The sequence below is a fragment of the Nicotiana tabacum genome, chromosome 19 (genome assembly GCF_000715075.1).
Source record: "Nicotiana tabacum cultivar K326 chromosome 19, ASM71507v2, whole genome shotgun sequence".
NCBI lineage: Eukaryota > Viridiplantae > Streptophyta > Magnoliopsida > Solanales > Solanaceae > Nicotiana > Nicotiana tabacum.
Genome location: NC_134098.1, coordinates 148,233,011 through 148,255,569, shown reverse-complemented (window position 1 = coordinate 148,255,569; position 22,559 = coordinate 148,233,011). Strand labels below are relative to the sequence as shown.

The 22,559-nt window shown below is 36.3% G+C and overlaps 2 protein-coding genes across 2 annotated transcripts; one reads left to right on the top strand and one right to left on the bottom strand.

Annotated features, from left to right (window-relative positions):
* Window positions 1–903: 903 nt before the first annotated feature.
* LOC107803146 (hypothetical protein At1g04090-like) lies at window positions 904–3,408 on the bottom strand. The gene is made up of 2 exons (XM_016626784.2): window positions 3,172–3,408; window positions 904–2,557 (listed from the first exon to the last, which is right to left on the bottom strand). The coding sequence occupies exons 1-2, from the start codon at window positions 3,269–3,271 to the stop codon at window positions 1,035–1,037; spliced, it is 1,623 nt and encodes a 540-aa protein (XP_016482270.1). The 5' UTR covers window positions 3,272–3,408; the 3' UTR covers window positions 904–1,034.
* Window positions 3,409–6,145: 2,737 nt separating this feature from the next.
* LOC142173778 (uncharacterized) lies at window positions 6,146–7,063 on the top strand. The gene is made up of 3 exons (XM_075239428.1): window positions 6,146–6,419; window positions 6,537–6,610; window positions 6,692–7,063. The coding sequence occupies exons 1-3, from the start codon at window positions 6,146–6,148 to the stop codon at window positions 7,061–7,063; spliced, it is 720 nt and encodes a 239-aa protein (XP_075095529.1).
* The last annotated feature ends 15,496 nt before the right edge of the window (window positions 7,064–22,559 follow it).

The following is a 22,559-nucleotide window of genomic DNA, read 5'->3' as shown; positions in this document are numbered from 1 at the left end:
CTCAATCTCGTATGAAATCCAAAAGTCAACTATCGCTCAAACTATTTATCGAGTTTTTCTCAGATACAAAATAGTAAACTTTAAGCATGTGGCAATAGAAAAATGAAACTCCTAATTATAAACTGCCAAAATACCCCGTCAGGCGTAAGTAGTCAATTTTGTGGTGGAGTAATATTGTGTCCTCGTGCTAGTCGAGGCTATTGATGGATCACTATCCGTTATTAAATTGCAACTGATGCCCATTTGAATTATAAAGACTTATTATTCTTATTTTCGTTGTTCTGTCTTATATATATATATATATATATATATATATATATATATATATATATATATATATATATATATATATATATATGTGTGTGTGTGTGTGTGTGTGTGTGTGTGTGTGTGTGTGTGTGTGTGTGTGTGTGTGTGTGTGTGTGTGTGTGTGTGTGTGTGTGTGTGTGTGTGTGTGTGTGTGTGTGTGTGTGTGTGTGTGTGTGTGTGTGTGTGTGTGTGTTTCTCATTGTTTTTATGAAGCCAAACACTCAGACATCCAAAAGCCCATTCTTCTCCGTTTGGTTTCTAGTTTGTTCTTGAGAAAAAAATGCGTTTGTATTGTGCTTATTTGAATTTTACTCTTGGAAGAATGATTTTTTAAAAAAATATACCATTTTATAAGGACATATGTTATATATCAATGAACCAATCAAATAAACACCTCTATCCCCGTGTATATTTGTGTCATAACCTTCAGAAAATTAATGAAGTCCAAATATTTAGATGTTGTCATATAGTTAGGATTATGAGAAATGTCACCTGAACAATCTCATTGGCACTAAACTTCTGCATCATCTTTTGTTTCATCCGGTGTTTCCGGATCACTTCTCCAAATTGTCAAGAATAAAAATTTTCATGCAATTTACAACAAACACTTTTCACCCAATCCCATCTTTTTATTAAAGAAATCTTACAGGAATTGTGGAAAAAAATAATATTAAAACAAGTAAAAACCGAACCCCATTTTGATCACAATCGATCATATACAATGTTTAACCCCTTTCATCCCCATTCCACATGTCCTTAAACTTGGGTCCAGTTGGTCCTTCCTCACCCAACACCTCATTTGGTAGACTTTTCACAAGTTTCTCAACAGCATTCTTCAGTTTTCCTGGCAAAAATCTCTCCACTTTTTGGAGTTCATTTGCAATATCATAACTGATTTTCAGACCCCATTCTCTAGCATAGTTCAACCATGCTGGCTCAACAATTGTTAAGTATTCAGCAGCAACTATTGAATAGTTTGCTCCAGTGTCCATCATTTGCCCTTTTGCTGTGTCATTTCTTAAGCCTATGTTGTTATTCCCCTGCAGATTTTTTCCTGGTTGGGCATAAGAAGCGTGACCGTGCAACGATGAATAGGCCACGGGTTTGTTACCATTTTGGAATTCAAGCTGAGAAGCACTTACCCAATTTCCTCCACTGTGTTGAGAAAAGTACACACCTTGTAACTCCCCATTGAAGTTGCTAATCCTTAACGTAACATGTTCCCAATCGCCGACATGTTGTCCAATTTTCCCTAATGGAATAGTCATGAATTCAATTTTTGCTCTAGCAGGGCCATTAAAGGGGTAAAATAGCCACAGAGCAATATCAGTATACGTCGCGCCAAACATTGGTTTAATGTGTAAGTAGGCTGTAGCAGCCTGCAAATCTCCTTTTTTGACTTGATCTTTCGCGGAATCATCAGTTGGCAAATCCAACCAAAAAGCACCATCATTTGAACCACCTTGAGGAAGATTTGAACCATTTGACTCAATAGCAACTGGTGCAGATTCTTGACCTTTGGTATATAATAATGCTCCATTCTGAAAAAACCAAGTGACAGAAGAAGGATAATATTGTTCATCAGGATGGAAGTAGTACAAAGGAGAGTAGGCTTGAAATAGTGCTTTAACTTGGTTCAAATTTGGCATAGCAGATAAATTAGCATTGACATTTTTCAAACAAGCTAATGAATCTGCAGTTCCATTATTTGAAGCCACAAAAGCACCAGTAGAGACTCCTAAAGCATTGATTCCTCTGTCTCTTGGTCTTGAAGAATACACATTCAATCCATTATTGCCCCAAATCCAATCATCACTTTCAGACACATCGGTTAAATCAGAACGAACACAACGAATTTTGTCAAGAGAAGGCTTTTGAGGCGACGTTGTTACAACGTGGCCTACGGCTTTATAGCCTTCAGGAGGAATTGGCAGCCAAATATAGCCAACACTATCCTGCTTGATATTCAAGTTCTCACTACTCCATACAAGTGTATAGTCAATTGGAATCTTTAGCGCGTCTCCTTTTGAATCTTTTCCAACAAGAACCGATCCGAAGAGGGGTAAATTGTTAGGTTGGCTATAGGATCCAAGCATAAAGAAGCCATTTGGTAAATTTGATGGTTCAAAGAATGTAGCTCCAAGATCATCTGGTCCACTTTCTTGAGTAGCCCAAACTTTAGCCAATGATGATGTTTGAGACACTTCTAAACCTCCAAGATCAATAACTCCAGTAGCAAAGGCTTGACCTAATATTTAAACAATCAAAATAAACAGAACAATTGATCAAAGTAGCCAAATGAGAAAAGCACAAAAAGGGCCAAAGTCTATTAAATCTTTAAGCGCAAAGCACAACTAAAGCGTGGGCTTTAGCAGAGAAAAGCGACAATGAACAAAATATTTACAAAAAGATAAACATGTATTGCAAGAAAATATAACTATAACACAAACAATAATCACTAAAATTTCAGCCATGACTTTTTCTAATGCAAGTATTAATGATTGGTTTCACGGCTCGAACCCTCTAATGCTTGTATTAGGACAGACTGTCAACATCATAGCCTTAAGGTGCGGTCTTTCCCCCGACCGTACATGAACGGGATATTTTGTGCATCGGACTGCCTTTTTTTTTTCTATTTGCCAAATATATTTATTGTCTAGTGTTGTTATCTTAAGACATAGCCCATCAATGAAAATAGGCACGCGTCAACTAAGCGAGGCAAATCACACAACTTGGGCTTTACCGAGCTTTAGAATTAAGCGCGCTTTAAGCGAGCCTTTAACAACACCAGAAGTGATCAGATACTAGTAAAGCAAAAATGATAAGATAATGGAAGATTACACATTGATAGACAGAAAGTACCTGAGGGCCAAGTGGGCAACGGAGAAGGAAGCTTAAATGGAGTATCAATTGGACGTGAAATATTGTTGTCATTATCAAGATTTGAACTTCTGTTCCCCATAGTTGAATCTCTCAAGGAATGACTTGAAGGAAGTGCAAGGAATAAAATGAGGCAAGCAACAAATATGTTCTGCAAAAGAGAAGTTGAATAATGTGAAGGAAGAACTAGCTACGATTTATAAGCTAAGAGTTGAATGGGTAAATCGTGCAAGGAAACCTTAGTGTGATGGTTATATATATACTATAATAATATTCCTAGCCTTGACAAACTTATCTTCCTAGTTGTTGACAATATCAAGAGTATACCTACCAAAATCTTGGCTTCTCTGCTTTATTTTACAAAATTGGAATTTATATATGCATAAAACAAATTGCACATTGCAAATTCTAGTCAAATGGTCAAGAGGGTTGAGCCAAAGCTTAATAATTTAACACAGGCCATTTCTTAAAAAACACATTTCTTGATCTTGATTTTAATCAGCATCTTCCTTGTACGAATAATAGATATAATTTAGATAGGTAATGTTTCACACGTTTAGGAATATGCTAAACGATGCTATTCATTCCGTTCAAATTCATTGTTGACATTCTTTTTAAATACTAACATGTGTCAGAGTGTTCAATTTTTTAAACTGAAAATTTTCTAATTAACAAAAGATCATAAGAGAGACCAACATTATATTTACTCTTTTTTATTACAATCTTTTCACCATTTTATTTGACTAGACTACAAAGTTTCCTTTTTGTTCTTACATGTTCCCTCAACAAACGCTATCAAGTCAAAATTTCATTTCTCTCTTAAGTTTTATGCAAAAAGAAGCTAATGCAACAAGGAAGTAAAACATTTTTTTTTTTACAGATAATGGCAATACCTAATCATAGATTGATAATTGAAACAGTTAGGTAGTCTATTAATATAGATTAACGAAGTCCAGCGGGCTTAAAAATAAAAGGGGCGGCATCAATATAATATTGGAAGTCAGGGGCAACTAATTAACTTAATAAATCACTAAAATAATAAGATTAATGTTCGCCTCTTGAGTGATAGCTACTGAAAAGTAAATTAAATTGATAGTTGTCCACTTGTCTTGCTTTCTGTGGTTGAATTCTTGAATACTCGGGTATTTGTGGAATAATATTCTTCAAGCTAAGTTCTTAGCCATATTTGAAGCGATAATCGTTATTTAGATTGCACGTCATGTATTTATCATGATAATGCTGATTAAATTGGCTTTCGTGTGGTTGATGGTTATGCCAATGACTTTGTTACTATATAGGTATTTTTTTTCTATATTATTGTCTAGGTAAAAGTATATCCTTTTGTATTTATTTTACAAAATAAAAATAAAAATGTAGCAGTACCTATTGAGAAGAATAAATTTCTATAATAAAATGAAGCAACTTGGGTAACATGTTTGTTTCATTTTTATTCTTTATATTCCTTTCTTCTAATGTAAAGGCCTATATTATGACTGCTTGAATATAGATAAAAAATATACTTCTGGCGATCAAATTTAGATAAATAACAGTAGGAAAGGTACCTATATCTTAACAGTTAACTTCAAATCGACAAATTTATTGAAAATAAAATGTTAAAAAGCATATGAATACTTACCACATGTCCACATGTAAATATTCACTATTTCAAACGAAATCAGAAGAAATAATTTTTTTCGTTGTTGTCAGAGAACAGTTCAAAAGAACAGGAAAAAAAAACAATGAATCAAATAGGACGGTGACAATATTATAGAACCTAATTAGCACATGAAAAAGGTAGTTAACTTACAATAGTCTACTAAGACCGCGTTGAAGTGGACCATGGCGTGGATTAGGCTCCAGCACCAACCATGTTTAACATTTGCTAAGTCCAACTACATACTAAGTTTGGAGTTGTTTTTCTTTTTTAAAACGATATTGTTCGGATCAACTTGTGTATACTTTAATGAAATTTTGGTGTCGCTATCTACTATCTTCCGTCAACATAGGTATTGGATATCTTCTAACATCAAGGCTTAAATAGTTACTACATAATAATTTTTACCTTTGTTGAGATATGAACTATTTCTTTAGCCAATGGTCTACCAGAAACCTAGGGATAAGGTTTGCATACATATTACCCTCCTCATACCCTATTTATAAAAATTCTCTAAGTTTGTTGTTGTTGATGAGATATGAACTATGATCTTTCGTCATTTTCATTCAATTTCATTGACGGTTAGGTCATACCTTTTGAATGCCTAAGAGTTATATTAAAGTTGGACTTCTAATCATGTATAGACTATTTTCTGATTTACATTCTATCCTCCTATTTATTATTGATCATTGATTTCAGTATCTTGGTTATAGATCTTTTCTCACGGGGAAATCACATTATGTTCGAGAAATGAAGAGGGAAAACATGGTGACCTTCATTTCAAAGCTTTCCATTTATGACCAAGTCCCCCCTAAACTAAAGTAACTCAAATGACAGTGAATATTACTATTAATCCGCTTGGTATCAAATCATCAGTAGTCCGGTTGTTTAACTTTGGATTAATTGGATAAATATCTTATTTTTGGATACTTTAATGATCTATAATAAACTTACACACACTGTTGTTATAGAGACTAGACTGAAGTGTACTAAGTAACTAGTTGAGGGACTAAAATATAAATAAGAATGGTTAGTTAGAGTAGGTTATGTGGTGTATAAAGGGGACCACACTCACGTGTAATAGATAGATGAAATAACACTTTCAGCTCTTCTTCTCCATCTCACTTTCTGCATCTCCCATTTCTTCTCCTCTTCTTCTTCAACATTGTTAGCTCGCATGTGTGTTGTTTCTGATGAATTGTGTAGAATTTATCATGGTATCAGAGCGACGATTATAGATTCATCGAAATTAGGAAGAAATTTATAGAATCGAAGTTCGACAGAACTTCGATCTGATCAGTGATGGCAGGAAATGAGGTCGCCTCACTAGATCACAATCATCCGCTATTTTTGCAATCCTCAGATGCTCCTAGACTTGTCCTAATACCGCTCAAGCTCACAGGGCCTGATAATTACGCGTTGTGGAGCAGGGTGATAAAATTGGCACTTCGGGAAAAGAGTAAACTAGGGTTTGTGGACGGAACTTGTGTGAAGAGCATGTATAGAGGCGAATTGGCAGAGCAGTGGGAAAAATGCAATGCAATCATTTTGTCGTGGATTGGAAGAATTATATCGAGTGAGTTGATGCCAAGCATTGTCTATGCTTCAAATGCGAGAAAAGTCTGAAGTGATTTCCAGGAGAGGTTTGATAGATCAAATGTGACTAGAATCTATCACCTTTGGACATCCATAGCAACATTAAGACAAGGTACTGACCCTGTAACTACCTATTTCTCTAAAATGAAGTATTTGTGGGATGAACTTGATGTATTAGTGCCTCTGTCCTCATGTGATTGTGAGGAGGCTAGACATTCAGTTGAACATTTAAGGTCATAATGTTTGCTGCAGTTTCTTATGGGTTTAAATGAAAGGTATAGTAACATAAGGAGTAATGTACTAGCAAAAAGACCTGTAGTGACTGTTAATGAAGCGTATGCAATAGTTACTCAGGAAGAGAGTAAAAGGTCCTTAGGTGTGGTTGATACACATAAGGAACCACTCACCATGCTAGCAGGAAGGGGTCAAGACTTTAAAGGTAAAAGGCCAGGGATCATTTGTGAGCATTGTGGATACAAAGGTCACCTTAAGGAAAACTGTTTTAAGATAATTGGCTATCCAGCTGATTTCAAAAGCAAGAGAAAAAATCAGACTGGAGGAGGAAAGGTTTATACCAACAGTGTGAATGTAAACAATGAGGAAGGCAGGGCAGCAGCTGTGTAAGTGTAGGGGAATGGACAATTCTTCACAGAAGAACAGTACAAACAGCTTGTCAAGCTTTTGTCAAAACCAGCAACACCAGAGTGTTCCATAAATATGACAGGTATAATTTCCTTGCTAGCAAATGCAGGTATGTGTGATTGGGTGATAGATACGGGAGCAACTCATCATGTCACATATTGTAAAGATATTCTGAGTAGTATGAGAAGAACTGATGATCAAGGAAGGAATGAAGTGCAATTACCCACAGGAAATAAGGCACAAATAACACACACTGGAGAAGCATCTATACTAGGGAATAAGACAGTTAAAAATGTCTTATATGTACCAGATTTTAAATTCAATCTGTTGTCAGTATCAAAACTCACCAAAGATCTCAGTCGCTCAGCCACATTCTTTCCTGATTTTGGTATGTTTCAGGATCTTTACAGTGGCAGGGTGATGGGGATTAGTAGAGAGCACAATGGATTGTATCTGCTAAAGGAGAACATAACAGTAGCTGCAACAGGTTTCTTTATGAACAATAGAGCAGAAAGTGAACACTGGCACCTAAGGTTAGGACATGCATCATTGAAGTCAATGCAACATATTTCAGAGTTAAAGAATAAGGTGGATATGTAGGTGCAAGAGAATTGTCATGTTTGTCTATTAGCTAGACAGTGTAGGTTAAATTTTTCTTCAAGTGATACGAGCTCTAATAGTTCTTTTTAGCTTGTTCACCTACATGTTTGGGGCCCCCATAGAGTATCCACATATGATAGAAAGTATTACTTTGTTACCATTGTGGATGACTACAGTAGATATACCTGGGTATGTTTGATTCAATCAAAGTGTGAAGTGCTAGTTGTAATAAAAAACTTTCTTGCTATGATAAAGAATCAGTTTGGTATAACTGTGAAAGTGTTGAGGTCAGATAATGGTAGTGAATTCTTTAATTCTCAGCGCAATGATTTATTGACATCTCTGGAAATTATACATCAGAGTAGTTATCCATATACACCTCAATAAAATGGCACAGTGGAAAGGAAATATAGATATATCCTAGAAGTTGCAAGGGCACTGATGTTCCAAAGTTCAGTGCCAATGAGATTCTGGGGTGATTGTATAATAACAACATCATATTTGATTAATAAGCTGCCCACAGAAGTGCTACAAGAGAAGTGTCCAAATGAAGTGCTGCATAGCAAAACAGCAAAGATAGAGCACTTAAGGGTGTTTGGTTGTTTGTGTTTTGCAAGTAACTTGCCTGGTGGTGACAAGTTTGCTCCAAGAGCAAGAAAGTCAGTCCTTATATGATACTCAGAAACACAAAAAGGGTACAGGCTGTATGATTTAGATAGCAGAAGAGTGTTCATTAGTAGAGATGTCTCATTCAGGGAACAAGTGTTTCCCTTCAGGGAAGGAACTCAGCTCACTGAAGACATATTTCTATGTGCTGAACATCCTATGACAAATGATCTTCTGCCTGAACAATTGGTGTAGGGTTCTTCTAGTGAGGAACAGGCAACCACTGAAGACTCAAACTTCTCCACAGCCCATGATAAAATTGAACCTACCCATGATCATGTCTCACATGCACCAGCCATGGAATCAACAGCTGCAGCAGACACTCAGACACTGGAACCCATTGAGAACACAGTGGATTCAATTGATACTTCTGCTATGCACCAACCTATAGAACAAGTTGGAGTGTAACCAGTCACAGATCCAGATACAAGCCAATCACATATAGAGCAAGTACATACTGAGGAAGCTGGTGTCAGGAAATTTAGCGGGATTGCAAGACCTTCCATATGGATGAAAGACTATGTTACAACCTCAAACACTCAGAATCATCCTCATTGTATCTCAAGCACTGTGTCCTACTCTCATTTGTCAGCCAATTACAAGGCCTATTTGGGTGTGTTCTCTGCAACAGTTGAACCAAAGAACTTCAAAGAAGCTTGTCAGGATAAAAACTGGGTAGAAGCAATGTCACAATTGATTAAAGCTCTTGAGGACAATGCAACATGGGAAATTGTTGACCTACCTGCAGGAAAAAGAGCCATAGGATCCAAATGGGTGTTTAACATAAAGTATAAGGCAAATGGGGAAGTAGAAAGATACAAGGCTCGGTTAGTGGCAAAAGGTTATACACAACAAGAAGGATTGGACTATCATGAGACCTTCTCTCCTATAGCCAAAATGGTTACTGTGAGAACAATCATTAGCATAGCAGCCTCTAGATGATGGAATTTGCTTCAAATGGATGTCAATAATGCTTTCTTGCAAGGGGGTCTTTATGAAGATGTCTACATGCAACTGCCACAGGGTTTCCAGAAACAAGGGGAGTATAAGGTCTGCAAACTACTTAAATCACTATATGGTCTTAAGCAGGCTTCAAGTCAATGGAACATCAAATTAACTGAGGCTTTAGTAGAAGCAGGATATCATCAGAGTGCTTCTGATCATTCACTCTTTACTAAGAACACAAAATCTGACATTGTTGTTATCTTAGTGTATGTGGATGACTTGCTTATCACTTGGAGCAGTGCAGAACTGATAGATGAATCCAAACAGACACTACACAATTCCTTTAAAGTTAAGGACCTAGGAACTAAGATATTTCCTTGGTATTGAGGTTCTACGATCAAGGAAAAGGATCCTGCTCACGCAAAGAAAGTATGCACTTCAGTTGATATCAGAAGTTGAGCTTGCAGGAGCTAAATCAATCTCCACCCCAATAGAGCTTAACTAGAAGTTGACCACTATTGAATATGACAAGCATGTAGGGGTGAATGGAGATGAAGAACTTGAGGACATATGGAGCTATCAAAAACTTATTGGTAAGTTGCTATACTTGACCATCACCAGACCAGATCTCAGTTTTGCAGTCCAGGTACTTAGTCAGTTCATGCAACATCCCAAACAATCTTATTGGGATGCAGCATTGCGAGTGGTGAGATATGTAAAGGCAACACCAGGCTTTGGTATTTTGCTAGGGACAGAGCCCATAGATACATTGTCTGCTTATTGTGATTCAGATTGGGCCTATATCCTAATATCAGGAGATCTGTCACAGGGTATTTCATCAAACTGGGAGATTCTTTATTTTCATGGAAGTCAAATAAGCAACAAACTGTCAGTCGAAGCTCAGCCGAAGCAGAGTACAGAAGTTTAGCACCAGCAGCTGCAGAAATCACATGGTTCTTAGGATTGCTTAAGGAACTGCAGGTTCAGATTCAGCAACCAGTGTCTTTACACTGTGATAGTAAAGCAACCCTGCAAATAGCTGCTAATCCTATATTCCATGAACGCACTAAGCATATCGAGATCGATTGTCATTTTGTTCGAGAGAAGATCAAGAATGGGCAGCTGGCACCACAATAAATCTCTACCAGTTTGCAGCTGGCTGATCTCATGACCAAAGGCTTGGGTTCATCACAACACCATTTTCTTCTGTCCAAGCTTGGGGTGCTCGATGTGTTTCACCTCCCAACTTGAAGGGGAGTATTGTTATAAAGACTGGACTAAAGTGTACTAAGTAACTAGTTGAGGGACTAAAGTGTAAAGAAGAATGGTTAGTTAGAGTAGGTTATGTGGTGTATAAAGGGGACCACACTCACGTGTGAAATAATAGACAGATGAAATAACACTTTGAGCTCTTCTTCTCCATCTCATTTTCTGCATCTCCTATTTCTTCTCCTCTTCTTCTTCAACATTGTTAGCTCGCATGTGTGTTGTTTCTGATAAATTGTGTAGAATTTATCTCACACATATATATGTATAGAAAATAAAGGAAGATGTGGACCAATTTAGAGCAACGGTGAAATGGAAAGTGAAACAGCAAAATGTGCTGGCTATTCATTTAATGGGTTAAAGGACACGTAACTTAAATAATGATTTAAAAGTCTAAATTACCCTCAAGCTAACTTTTATTGACCTTAACCTAATCTGTGGAAACCTTTCAGCTTCTATACAATAGAAATATATATATTTGACTTAAAATAATACCCATGCTGGCATAGAAAAAGTCATACACTTATTTTCCATGTTTTCGTTACTTTAATTCTGTTAACGTGTTTTCATATGTTAGGATTCTTATATGTGTTTGTAAACGCTTCTTCCTTCACCCTGTTCCCTTTTCTCACTTCCTCGTTCCCTTCCCCTTCCTACCCTTCCTTTTACTTTATTCCTTCCATCAATTTATATGACAATGATCAAATATGAAAGGAGCTTAGATTATTCATTAAGATTTATGTTATTTTTATTAATGATAGTGGAAGAAAATAATAGTGATTAAGGTTGTTTCATTGAGAAATTATTACATTTAAGTATTATTTGAGTAATTAAATGTATTTGAATTCATAGATGTTGTGAAAGCATGATATAAATGGAGGAATAAAAAAGATTTTGGGACGTACAAAAACGGAGAGAATGTTGCATAAATAGAAACAAATTGAGTATATAATTCATATTTTGCCCTTCACAAAAAGAAATGTTTTATGGTTTTCAAAGAAAGAATAAATTAAGGAGAAAATTGTAGTACTAAATAGGATCCTAGATTGACAATTAGAAATTGGTGCATCTAATGCAAAAAGACTCACCTAAACGTGTAAAAGTTTACTGCACATTTCACTCAAAAAGCCCAGGCCGTGATTTTATTTTGGATCCTAACGAAGCTGGCATACATTTGAACCAAAGTACAGTGAAGTAATATCCCATATTTCACCCAAAGGCCCAATCCTAAATTTCTTTGGGCAGCCCATCTAAGATAGTGGCCTAAATTTCTTTGGGCAAACGTGTAAAAATTAATTTTGATAAAATAGCTCAGCACCAAAATTTGAAAGTTCGCTGTCGGAATTTTAAAGCACGCTACCAGAATTTTCTATTCTGACAGCATACTTCAAAATTCTAGCGGCGTGCTTCAAAATTTTGGCAGTGTACTTTAAAATTCCAGCAATGAGCGCTAAAATTTTAGTCAACATGCTTTAAAATTATGGCATTGGGACTATTCTTTTAAAATATTTTTTGACGGATCAAAATTCAAACGGTGGCACAAAAAAATCCTATATGTGCAAATCTCCCCCTAGTTTCTACCAGCAAATCATCAAACCCGCACCCCTTTAGACATTGAATATCTGGATAATACTCCCTCTGTTTCATTTTCTTTGAACCTTTTCGGAATACGAGGGTCATTTACTTATTTTTAATGTGAATTAAGATATAGATTCCTTATGTTTTTCAAGATAATTTATATATTTATATAGAAACTGAACAAAGAGTATTATAAGTCACTATAATTAATATTTCTAAATATTTAAACACTATTTGTAAAGAATATAGTCAAAGAAATATTTTGACTTCTTAAATTGTAAAAGGTTCATTCGTTTTGATATTGAAGTTTTATTATTGAACACTTATAGAGATCCATATTGTTTTCCAATATTAAGTGGGTTTGATATTGAATGTCAAGAGTTATGCTGGAATACATAAGATGCCTCACCATTAAAATAAGTTTCAATTTTGAGCCCCTCAAATAGAAAAGTTCTTAAATAGAGAAGATTTCCTCCTTTAATGCGCATTATATGGTGCGAACCTAAGTGTGAGAAGTTTTTCTATATTTTTTCAACTTCATTCCGTGGTAAACTCGGCAACATATATTGGAACGAAAGGATGTTGAAAATGTTTAAATATTAAGATTAAGGGTGTATTTGGTACAAAGGAAAATATTTTTCGAAATTTTTTTCAATTTTTCCATGTTTGGTTGGCTTAAATATTTTGAAAAATATTTTCCTCGTGAACTCATTTCCCTACAATTGAAGGAAAATGTTTTCCCGATCAAGAGAAAAAAAAATATTTTCCAAAACTCTTTTCCAACCTTTCTCCCATTTTCCATTCCCACCAACCCACCCCCACACGCCCACCCCATACCCACCCAATCCCCTCACCCCCATCCTAAATGAAAATATTATTAATAATACTTTTTTTCATGTTATAGATAAAGTAGTAATTGTTTTTTCATTTCAACAAATAAGTATTTTCTTTTCATGATATAAATTTTTTTTTTTATTTTTTCGTTTTAACAAAAACAGTACTTTCTTTTCATGATGTAGAAAAAATATTTTCTTTCATTTTAACAAAATGAGTATTTTCTTTTCATGATGTAGAAAATGTATTTTCTTTTATTTCAACAAAATGAGTACTTTATTTTCATATTGTAGAAAATAGTACTTTCTTTTTCAACTAAAAAAAAAAGTATTTTTTTTAGTTATGGAGCACAAATTTCAACTTTATTTTTGTGTAAAAAAGTAAAGCAACGCATTAGTTCCTTTGGGTTTGTGCGAATTTTTAGAAGAATAATTAAATTTTTGAAGAAAATAGAGTAATGAAAATATTGAGTATTTGGTGGTGCTGGGGGAGGGGAGAGCACAAGAAACATAGGGACTTGGGGGAAGATGGCTGAGGAGAGTAGCATAAAAAATTATTTTCCTAAAAAATATTTTCTACCCTCTAACCAAACACTAGAAAGTATTTTCCGAAATAATATTTTCACTTACCAACCAAACAAAGAAAAATAAGTGATAAAACCACTCATTTTTCATGAAAACATTTTCTAGGAAAAAAGAAAATATTATCCTTCGCACCAAACACACCCTAAGAATAATGTTAAAGTATTGGTAGGAGCGAGTAGTATGGAATAAGACTTGGCAAAATGACTTGCACCAATAAGTGGAAGAAATCATTCTCAAAACATGTTTTCTTATGAAAATTAACCAAACACTATAATACAATTAAACACGCTCAAAGAAGAGGAACGAAATGGAGAATTGAAAATTATAAGAATATGGAAAGAGAAACTCTTTTTTTTGCATGGAAGTTATAAAATGATAGAGAGAAAGAGTTGTTCATTAGTACCTTGAAGAGAATTGTGCGTAACAGAAAGAGCTGAGACCAAAATATTGACGACATGATCGGCGTCGAAAGCGTCGCAGCTCTTCCGAATTTCCTCTCACCGTCGAAAGCGTCGCCGCCGCCGATACACACAGTCACATACAATACAATCACTACCGGTAGCATTCACTGTCACAAAAACCTTAACTAATTTTCTGGTTAATTTTTGGGAGGAAAATTGAAGAATATATAGTGTTAAGCTGTACTAAAAAAATGAAAATGGTTTGAGAGCAATACAAATACTCAAAAAAATATTTGATCGGAGAAGATCGCTCCGCTTCTCATTTTCAGATTTGTGTATCATAATCGTCGTTTGAATTTACACATTAGATAAACTACAGTATCTGTTAAAGAGAGTATTCTTTGGGATGCATTTTTCCTAAATCTACTGTTATTATTAGTTCCTATAGTTATGGTGAGATTTGGGGGTTACAAATGTAAGCTTCACCTGTTAATTAGCTCTTAATTATCTTTCTTTTACTTAATTAGCCGGAAGATACGAAAATGGATAAATCACTGCATTCACACTTGGAATATTACTATTTAAATCAAATTAGTAATCAACAGGTACGTCTTTCACGGCCCACACAATTTTAAGAAGATATATTTTGTGACTGAAAAGTTTTGTTTTGTTTTTAATTTTTAAAAACTTAACGTGTAGTTTCACTTCTAAAATTCATAAAATTAGTTATCCCTCAAAAAGAAAAGTGACTAACAATTTGAGATGCGCGAAATATATTATTCTTCAACTTGTCCTATACATGAGAAGGCTTGGTTCTGTTTTATAACCAACTACTTATATCAGTTTGGAGTTTTTTTTTTTTTATAAAAGTTATTTTAATCTTACTTTGTGAGAGTTACAGGTAAGGTTTTGATAAATTAAAATATGTTTAGTAAGAATTGAACAAATTAACAAACATATAATTTATTAAAAAACAATTATGAGAGAATTCACACATGATACTTACTGACAAGGATATTATTGTAAATAGTGTTGTATGCATATGTTGTAGTTAGTTTCATTGGCAGTTTCATATTTGTATTTTGTATAAATGAGAGTACTTCTGGCCTTTTAAACTCAAGCAGGTCTTTGTAAACTATTCTGTATTTTTAAACTTCAACTTGGTATCAAGAGCACCATGGCTTCCCAAACTTGTTCTTCCACTCAAACTTCTTCTCCAAATCAGATGATCTCCTCTCAATCCTCTTTGTGTCTTCCAAATCCTCCTCCAACTATTTCTAATATTAAAGGTTTTGTACCTATTGAGTTGACATATCTTAATTATGTTACATGGAAAAAGGTTTTTCTTACTGTTCTAAAAAGTCAACCTTCTTTCTTTGGTTGATGGCTCTATTCCATGTCAAGCATCAACCCATGATGAGTATCGACTGTGGATTCAATGTGATACCATAACACTCAGTTGGATCAATGCCACTCTTTCACCTAAAGTTCTTGATTCCCTTCTTAACTATGCTTGTGAAACTTCCAAAGAGGCGTGGGATGTTCTTGCTTCTCTCTACCTTTATCAGGTTTCATCCTCGTCAATTCATCTGAAATCAAAATTTCAAAATTTTAAGAAAGACTCACTTTCCATGGAGGATTATCTTCAACAACTCCACTCTCTTGCCTGTTCACTTAGAGCAGTTGGAAAACCAGTTTCTGATGATGATTTAGTAATCCAAGCATTGCAAGGACTTCCATCTTCCTATCGAACTTTTGTCTCTGGATTGATTGCTACAGGAACTCTCCCAACTTTTCTAGCATTGCACTGAAGAAGCACATATTAATGCAACAAATAATGATGATTCCACTTCTTACACTGCCTTAGTTGCTGCTACTCCAACACAACCAGTTTCTCAACCTCATTTTTCTAGTTTATCTCATACTAATACATATTCAAAAGTATCATACAATGGACATGGTCGTGGTAGATCGAACAAAGGCAGGGGTCGAGGTCAATACTCTTCTCGCTCTAATTTCTCAAATCAATGGGTTGGTTTTTAACAAATATTTTGTCCTTCCTCTCCAGGTGATGGAGTTCTTGGTCGACCTCCTTTCACGTCGACTAAACAATGTCAAATCTGTTTTCACTTTAATTATATTGCTCTCGAGTGTAGGAACCGGTTTAACCATTCTTAAGTTCCCAATTCACTACCAAAATCATTTGCTGCTATGAATTTGGAGGAAGTCCAACCTTCTGTATGGTATCCTGATTCTGGTGCTTTTGCGCATATGACGAACAATCAATCTCTGTTATCATCTCCCTCTACTTACACTGGTTCAATACAGGTGATGGTTGGAAATGGTAATCATCTTTCCATTTTATCTACTGGTTTTTCTTTTATTATTACGTCTTCGAAGCCTCTTCAATTAAAGAATGTTTTATATGTTCCCTCTCTACAGAAGAATCTAATGTCAATTCAGCATTTATGTGCGGATAACAAAAATTGTCTCATTGAGTTCACTGGCTCTGGTTTTTTTGTTAAGGACAAGAAGACCAAGCAAGTGTTACTTCATTGTGAGAATAATGGCTCTCTCTATCCAGTTCGCACAGTCTCCAGTAGCTCCTCTCATGTTTCTCTTTCAAGTGTTGTCTCGTCTTCCTTTCTTTGGCACCAACGTTTAGGCCATCCGGGGCAACGTTCTCTAGCAGCTTTAGTTCGTAGGGATTTTATTCCATGTAATTCATCTTTTGAAAATTCTGGTTGTAATATTTGCCACCTAGGTAAACAATCTAAGTTGCAATTTAATTCTTCTCATAATATTGCAAACTCTCCTTTTGTTTTAATTCATTTCGATGTATGGCAAGCTCCATTTAGTTCAAATTCTGATTTTCATTATTATATTTTATTTTTTGATGACTACATAAAATACTCTTTGATTTATTTAATGCGGAACAAATCAGAGGCTTTTGATAAATTCAAAGAGTTCTATAGATCGGACTCAAACATTTTCAATTCATCTATTGCATATTTTCAATCCGATGGTGGCAGAGAGTATAACAATTCTCATTTTCGTTCTTTTTTTAGCGAGCATGGAATTGTTCATCGCTTCTCTTGTCCATATACCTCTGCTCAAAATGGTCGTGCAGAAAGAAAGCACCGACATGTTAATAATCTGATACGATGTCTTCTCTTTCAAGCTTCAATGCCTTGTTCTTTTTGGGCGGATGCCTCTCTCTTTGGTGTTCATTTAATTTAATTAATACTACTCCACTTCCTGTTCTCTATTTTATTTCTCCTTATGAAAAATTGTATGGTAAACCACCAGATTACAATTTAATTAAGATATTTGGGTGTCTGTACTACCCTTATGTTGCACATTCTTTTGCTCACAAGTTTCAGCCTCGTTCTACACCTTACTTATTTCTTGGACTATCTACTCAACACAAGGGGTTCAAATGTTTGGATCCATCCACTAATTGGATAATTATTTCACGTCATGTAAATTTTATAGAATCCTTGTTTCCCTATGTTTCTATGTTTCAAGAAAAGCCTCAATAGTAATCATTTACGCGGCCAATTTTATTGATCCTTCTCTATATCGCCAAATGGTAGGAAGCCTTCAATAGTAATCATTTACGCGACCGAATATACTATTTGCTATGAACATGGCTTCACAATTTCTCCATCAACCTCGGCTAGTTCATCTTAAAGCTGTTAAGTAGATTTTTCGTTATCTTAAAGGAACCCATTCTCATGGCCTGCAGCTCTGCAAACAATCCTCCGTCTCTCTAACAATATTTTCAGATTCGGACTGGGCAGGTGGTGCAGCAACTTGTCGGTCAACATCTGGATTTTGCATCTTTCTTGGGAATAACTTGATCTCTTGCTCTATAAAGAAACAACTGACTATTTCCCGTTCCAGCACAGAAGCTGAATATCGTGCACTAGTTGTTGCAACTGCTGAAGCTACATGGATACAATTTATCTTACGTGACTTGGGCATTTATCTACGTACTCCTATTCTTGCAAAATGTGATAATATTAGTGCCATACATCTGGCGTATAATCCAGTATTTCACTCCAGATAGAAACATGTGGCTTTGGACTATCATTTTATTCGTGAGAAGATTAGTCAAGGTGATCTTACTGTTTCTCATCTTCCCACCTCGCAACAACTTGCAGATGTCTTTACTAAAGCTGTCTCTGCTACAAAATTCAAGGAGTTTATTGCCAATCTTTGTAACACTTCTCAAATTTATAAATATTTCAAGACACACTAAATATAGAATTTAATTTTTATTTTATTTTTTTAATTTTAACTTGCCTTGAGTGCATAAAAAAATTATACTTCTGTTACGGATTTAAATCCTTGTGATTGACTTTTGAGTTATTTCTCTATTTATAAATAAGTAGATAGACCATTAGGGGAATATTAATAATTTTAATATTATTAATTATTAAAAGTGGGTATCACTAATTATTAGTTAAGTTAAAAAAAGAAGTAGAACAAAATAAAAAAAGGATGGGGAACAATCCTAAAACCTTGAAGCCCATAAAAGGGATGTTGAAAAGCGAAAGGCAGGCTTAAAACCTTAAGCCTTGAACGAACAGGGGGGTTAGGGAAACATTCCAAAGAAACCAATGCAACAAACTTCTGCGGATAAGAAATAGAAGCACGTCTCAGCGAAATACTCACGCAAGCAACGGAAAATTCTAGGTTTCTTGTGATGACCCAAAATGTCATCTTTAAATTTATTAAATAATTCTGTGTTCCAAGACCTAGAAAAGTACTATTTATCATTCCTCGACTTGCGTGCGCAGTACGTAAAATTTTTCGGAAAGTTTAGCTTGCACAGTCGCTCGGTCTTCTTTATATGAGCGCATCAGAGAGAGGCAGTATGATGATCCTCACTTAATTGTCCTTAAGGACACGGTGCAGCACGATGATGCCAAACAGGTTCCTTTGGGGGAAGATGGGGTTCTACGAATGCAGGGTCGTAATACATTAGGCATACATAGCCTGCCCTGCATCCGTAATACACCGTCATCTCCAATTGCGACTTCCTCGGAATCACCGTGTTGAACTGTATCCTTAAGGACAAGCAAATGAGGGTCATCATACTGACACTCCCTGATACGATCATAAAGAGAAGATTGAGAAACCACACAAGCCAAAACTCGACTCGGCTCGGAAACATCCAATCTGACAAACTGGTTGGCCAAGGCCTGAACATCCAAGGCCAAAGGCCTCTTTGCTACCGGTAAATATGCTAAGCTGCCCAAACTCTCCGCCTTACGACTCAAGGCATCGGCCACTACATTGGCCTTCCCAAGATGATAGAGAATGGTGATATCATAATCCTTAAGCAACTCCAACCATCTCCGCTGCCGCAATTAAGATCCTTCTATTTAAACAGATGTTGTAGACTCCGGTGATCGGTGTAGACCTCACAATGGACACCATACAAATAATGCCGCCAAAATCTTCAAGACATGAACAATAGTTGCTAACTCAAGGCTGTGGACCGAAAAATCCTTCTCATGTACCTTTAACTGTCTGGACGCGTAGGCAATCACCCTACCGTCTTGCATCAACACCGCGCTGAGACCAATACGTGACACATCACAATACACAGTATAAGACCTTGAATAAGTAAGTAATACCAACGCTTGTGTCGGAGTCAAAGTGATCTTGAGCTTCTGAAAGCTCAACTCACACTCGTCTGACCTTGTAAATGGGTCACCCTCTTGGGTCAATTTGGTCTTAATAGTTGTTCATAATCAATTACAGAATCGTCATTTAACCTCATGTTAACAAAAATCTCATTGCAAACCTTCACAATACTGATAACTAGATGTGAGGCATAAAGACCTCATAATTATTTATCTGAATTAACGAGTCACATTTAACGCCACCTGGGCGGGCACCTACCTCGTAGGTTAAAAATTAATAATTACAACATGAATTTGACAACTATGCATAGAGAATTTCATATAAGAATTTTCCAATAAGCCTAACAGGCATGACTCCCTATTAGTACTATAGTACAAATTTAATTTCACAAGGGAGAACTTAAACACAAGAATTTTTCTCACAAGGATCTCGTCCTTATATAACTTCCACCGCAGCTCGTAGCTCGGTTTAAACATATTAATTTATATAAAAATGTGAGGATCTCGTCCTTAGTTCTGAATCACAAGTAATATGCACATCGTGGCAATCGAAAATTTCCATTTTCTCCTTTTAAATAATTCCGGTTACACCAAATCACAACACATAATGAACCCCACAACGGTAGGGCATATAATTCATAATTTATAATTAATTATTCGAAATTTACATCAAAATTTAGCGAAATGAGTAACAGAAAGCCACATTTAGCCTCGCAGCTCTTATTAGTGACCAACACGAAATGATAGGCGTAGTTATCTCCATAAAATCTCCCAACAAGGGTAAACACATAAGTAGATTATAGAATTATGAAGCTCACTCATAAGTGGAGCACAATAGGAGGACTCGTCTCGATACTCAAAACCGAATCAAGTTAAGAAAATTATTCCTTTATATAATATCAAGGTCGTACCTGTAACGACACCAACTGATGTAGCGATATCCGCCATAGCATAAAACAAATATATCAACGGTTGGGTCTCCACCTCTAGGATGCCTTCTACCCCTCTGTCCTCCACCCCTTACTGGTCGTATGGGTGGTGTAGTAAGTGCAATGGGGCACGTAGCCTGAGTGTTTTGATGAAATAAGTCTCTCCCAAGTTTGAGACAATTTTCTCATGATGTGCCTAGTATCACCATATTCATAACAACCCCTTTGCGGTTTGGCTGCTCATATTGAATCTGTGCCAGATAACTGGAATAACCATTATAGGAACTCATGTCGGTGGTTCATTAAAAGAACTTACTAGAGTACCCCAAGTAATCCGATGTGCAGACTGGGCTGGCCGACTGCCTGAGCCCCCGCCATAATGATTTATACTTGCAGAGTAGAATCCACTGAATCCCCCAGAACCTCCAGACGTCTTGGTCTCCTTAGTTTCCTTTTTCCTCACCCCGAATACATTCTAATATCTTGGCAATTCGTACAACTAGCAGAAATAAAGTATCATCTTGTAGCTCCCAAGTCGTACAAAATTTTACGATCATAATTGAGTCCTTTAATGAGTCTGTGGACTCGCCCTCTAGTTGTAGGAAGTAAAGTAGGAGTATGACGGGCTAACTTATTGAACTTGATGACATATTCTGACACCGTCAATGGTGACCTGATGCAATCGTTCAAACCCTATGCACCATGCATTACGGAGAGCCCGGGAAACAAACTCTTTCAAAAATATTTCTGAGAATTGAGCCAAGTGGGCGGTGTTGCATTGGCTGATCTGCCCTCTTCATAGGCTTGCCATGAACACCGGAGGAGAATTATCTCTCCCAAGGCAAATTTCTTCTTTTGTTATGCTGACTCAACGCTGTTGAGCTGACCCATTTCTTAGCATACTCTTCGATTCTTCTTTGGGGTAACCCGTACCCCAATTTATACACAACGATCACAAACGTAGAGCTCCATACAGACAAATCTTGGCACGAACCACATAGTCCAAAATCTCGTCAACAACTGTACTTCCTCCAAAGCACCCCAAAATCCGCAACCGTGACGTCCACGCTGAGTAGACCTTCTGCAAATTTAGAGTTGTTTCTATAACTCCTTTGGTACTGAAGTATATGATTATTAAGGAGGCGGACATACCGCAAGTCCCAACCTTATCCTCTACAAAATTTCAAGCCTTAAACACGTGTAAATTTCAGGGAACCTTTCAGTACCACGCATCTTCAGTCGGAACCACACCTTGAGGCAATGTTTGAGCATCTCTGGCTCCCTCGTAGTCTATATGCGGCATCACGAACCGTCGACGCACAACTGATACCGAGTGCACAATATCATACATGAGTGGATACAAAGGAATATAAGATATATGTTTTAAGCTAAATCAATGCCGCACGATAAGGAATCAAAGAAGTGGATATTTCCTAACAGTTCCATAGCCTCTCGAAGATAAGTACAGACGTCTCCGTACCGACCCGCAAGACTCTACTAAACATGCTTGTGACTCATGACACCTATGAACCTAGAGCTCTGATACCAACTTATCACAACCCCAAATTTCCTCCGTAGGATGTCGTGATGGCACCTAGTCTCTAAGACTAGGTAAGCCTATCAATGCGAAATAATAATAAATATCTGAAATAAATAAACAACAATTCAAACAATTTTAACTCCCAAAACCCGGTAGAAATAAGTCACAAGCTTCTAAGAATTTATCCTCAATATCTCTATATAACAGAGTCTAAAGAAAATAAGGAAGCAACATAACAAGAATAGAAGGTTACTCCGGAGTCTGCGGGCGCTGGCAGATATACCTCGAAGTCTCCTCGTACGGCTAGTTTACTGATGCCTGGTCTGATAAGATGTACCCGGATCTGCACAAAAAGATGTACGTAAGCGTAGTATGAGTACACTACAGCGGTACCCAGTAAGTGCCAAGCCTAACCTCGGTAGAGTAGTGACAAGGTCAGGTCAGGCCCTACTGGAGAATAAATAATGACATGGTAAAA

Excerpts from the sequence above, each read along its gene's own strand:
- LOC107803146 (XM_016626784.2), bottom strand. The coding sequence starts at position 3,271 with ATGGGGAACAGAAGTTCAAATCTTGATAATGACAACAATATTTCACGT. Across the intron at positions 2,558-3,171 it reads GTTGCCCACTTGGCCCTCAG|GTCAAGCCTTTGCTACTGGA; the intron begins GTACTTTCTGTC and ends TTTAAATATTAG.
- LOC142173778 (XM_075239428.1), top strand. The coding sequence starts at position 6,146 with ATGGCAGGAAATGAGGTCGCCTCACTAGATCACAATCATCCGCTATTT. Across the intron at positions 6,420-6,536 it reads GATTGGAAGAATTATATCGA|CAACATTAAGACAAGGTACT; the intron begins GTGAGTTGATGC and ends GGACATCCATAG. Across the intron at positions 6,611-6,691 it reads ATTTGTGGGATGAACTTGAT|TTTCTTATGGGTTTAAATGA; the intron begins GTATTAGTGCCT and ends TGTTTGCTGCAG.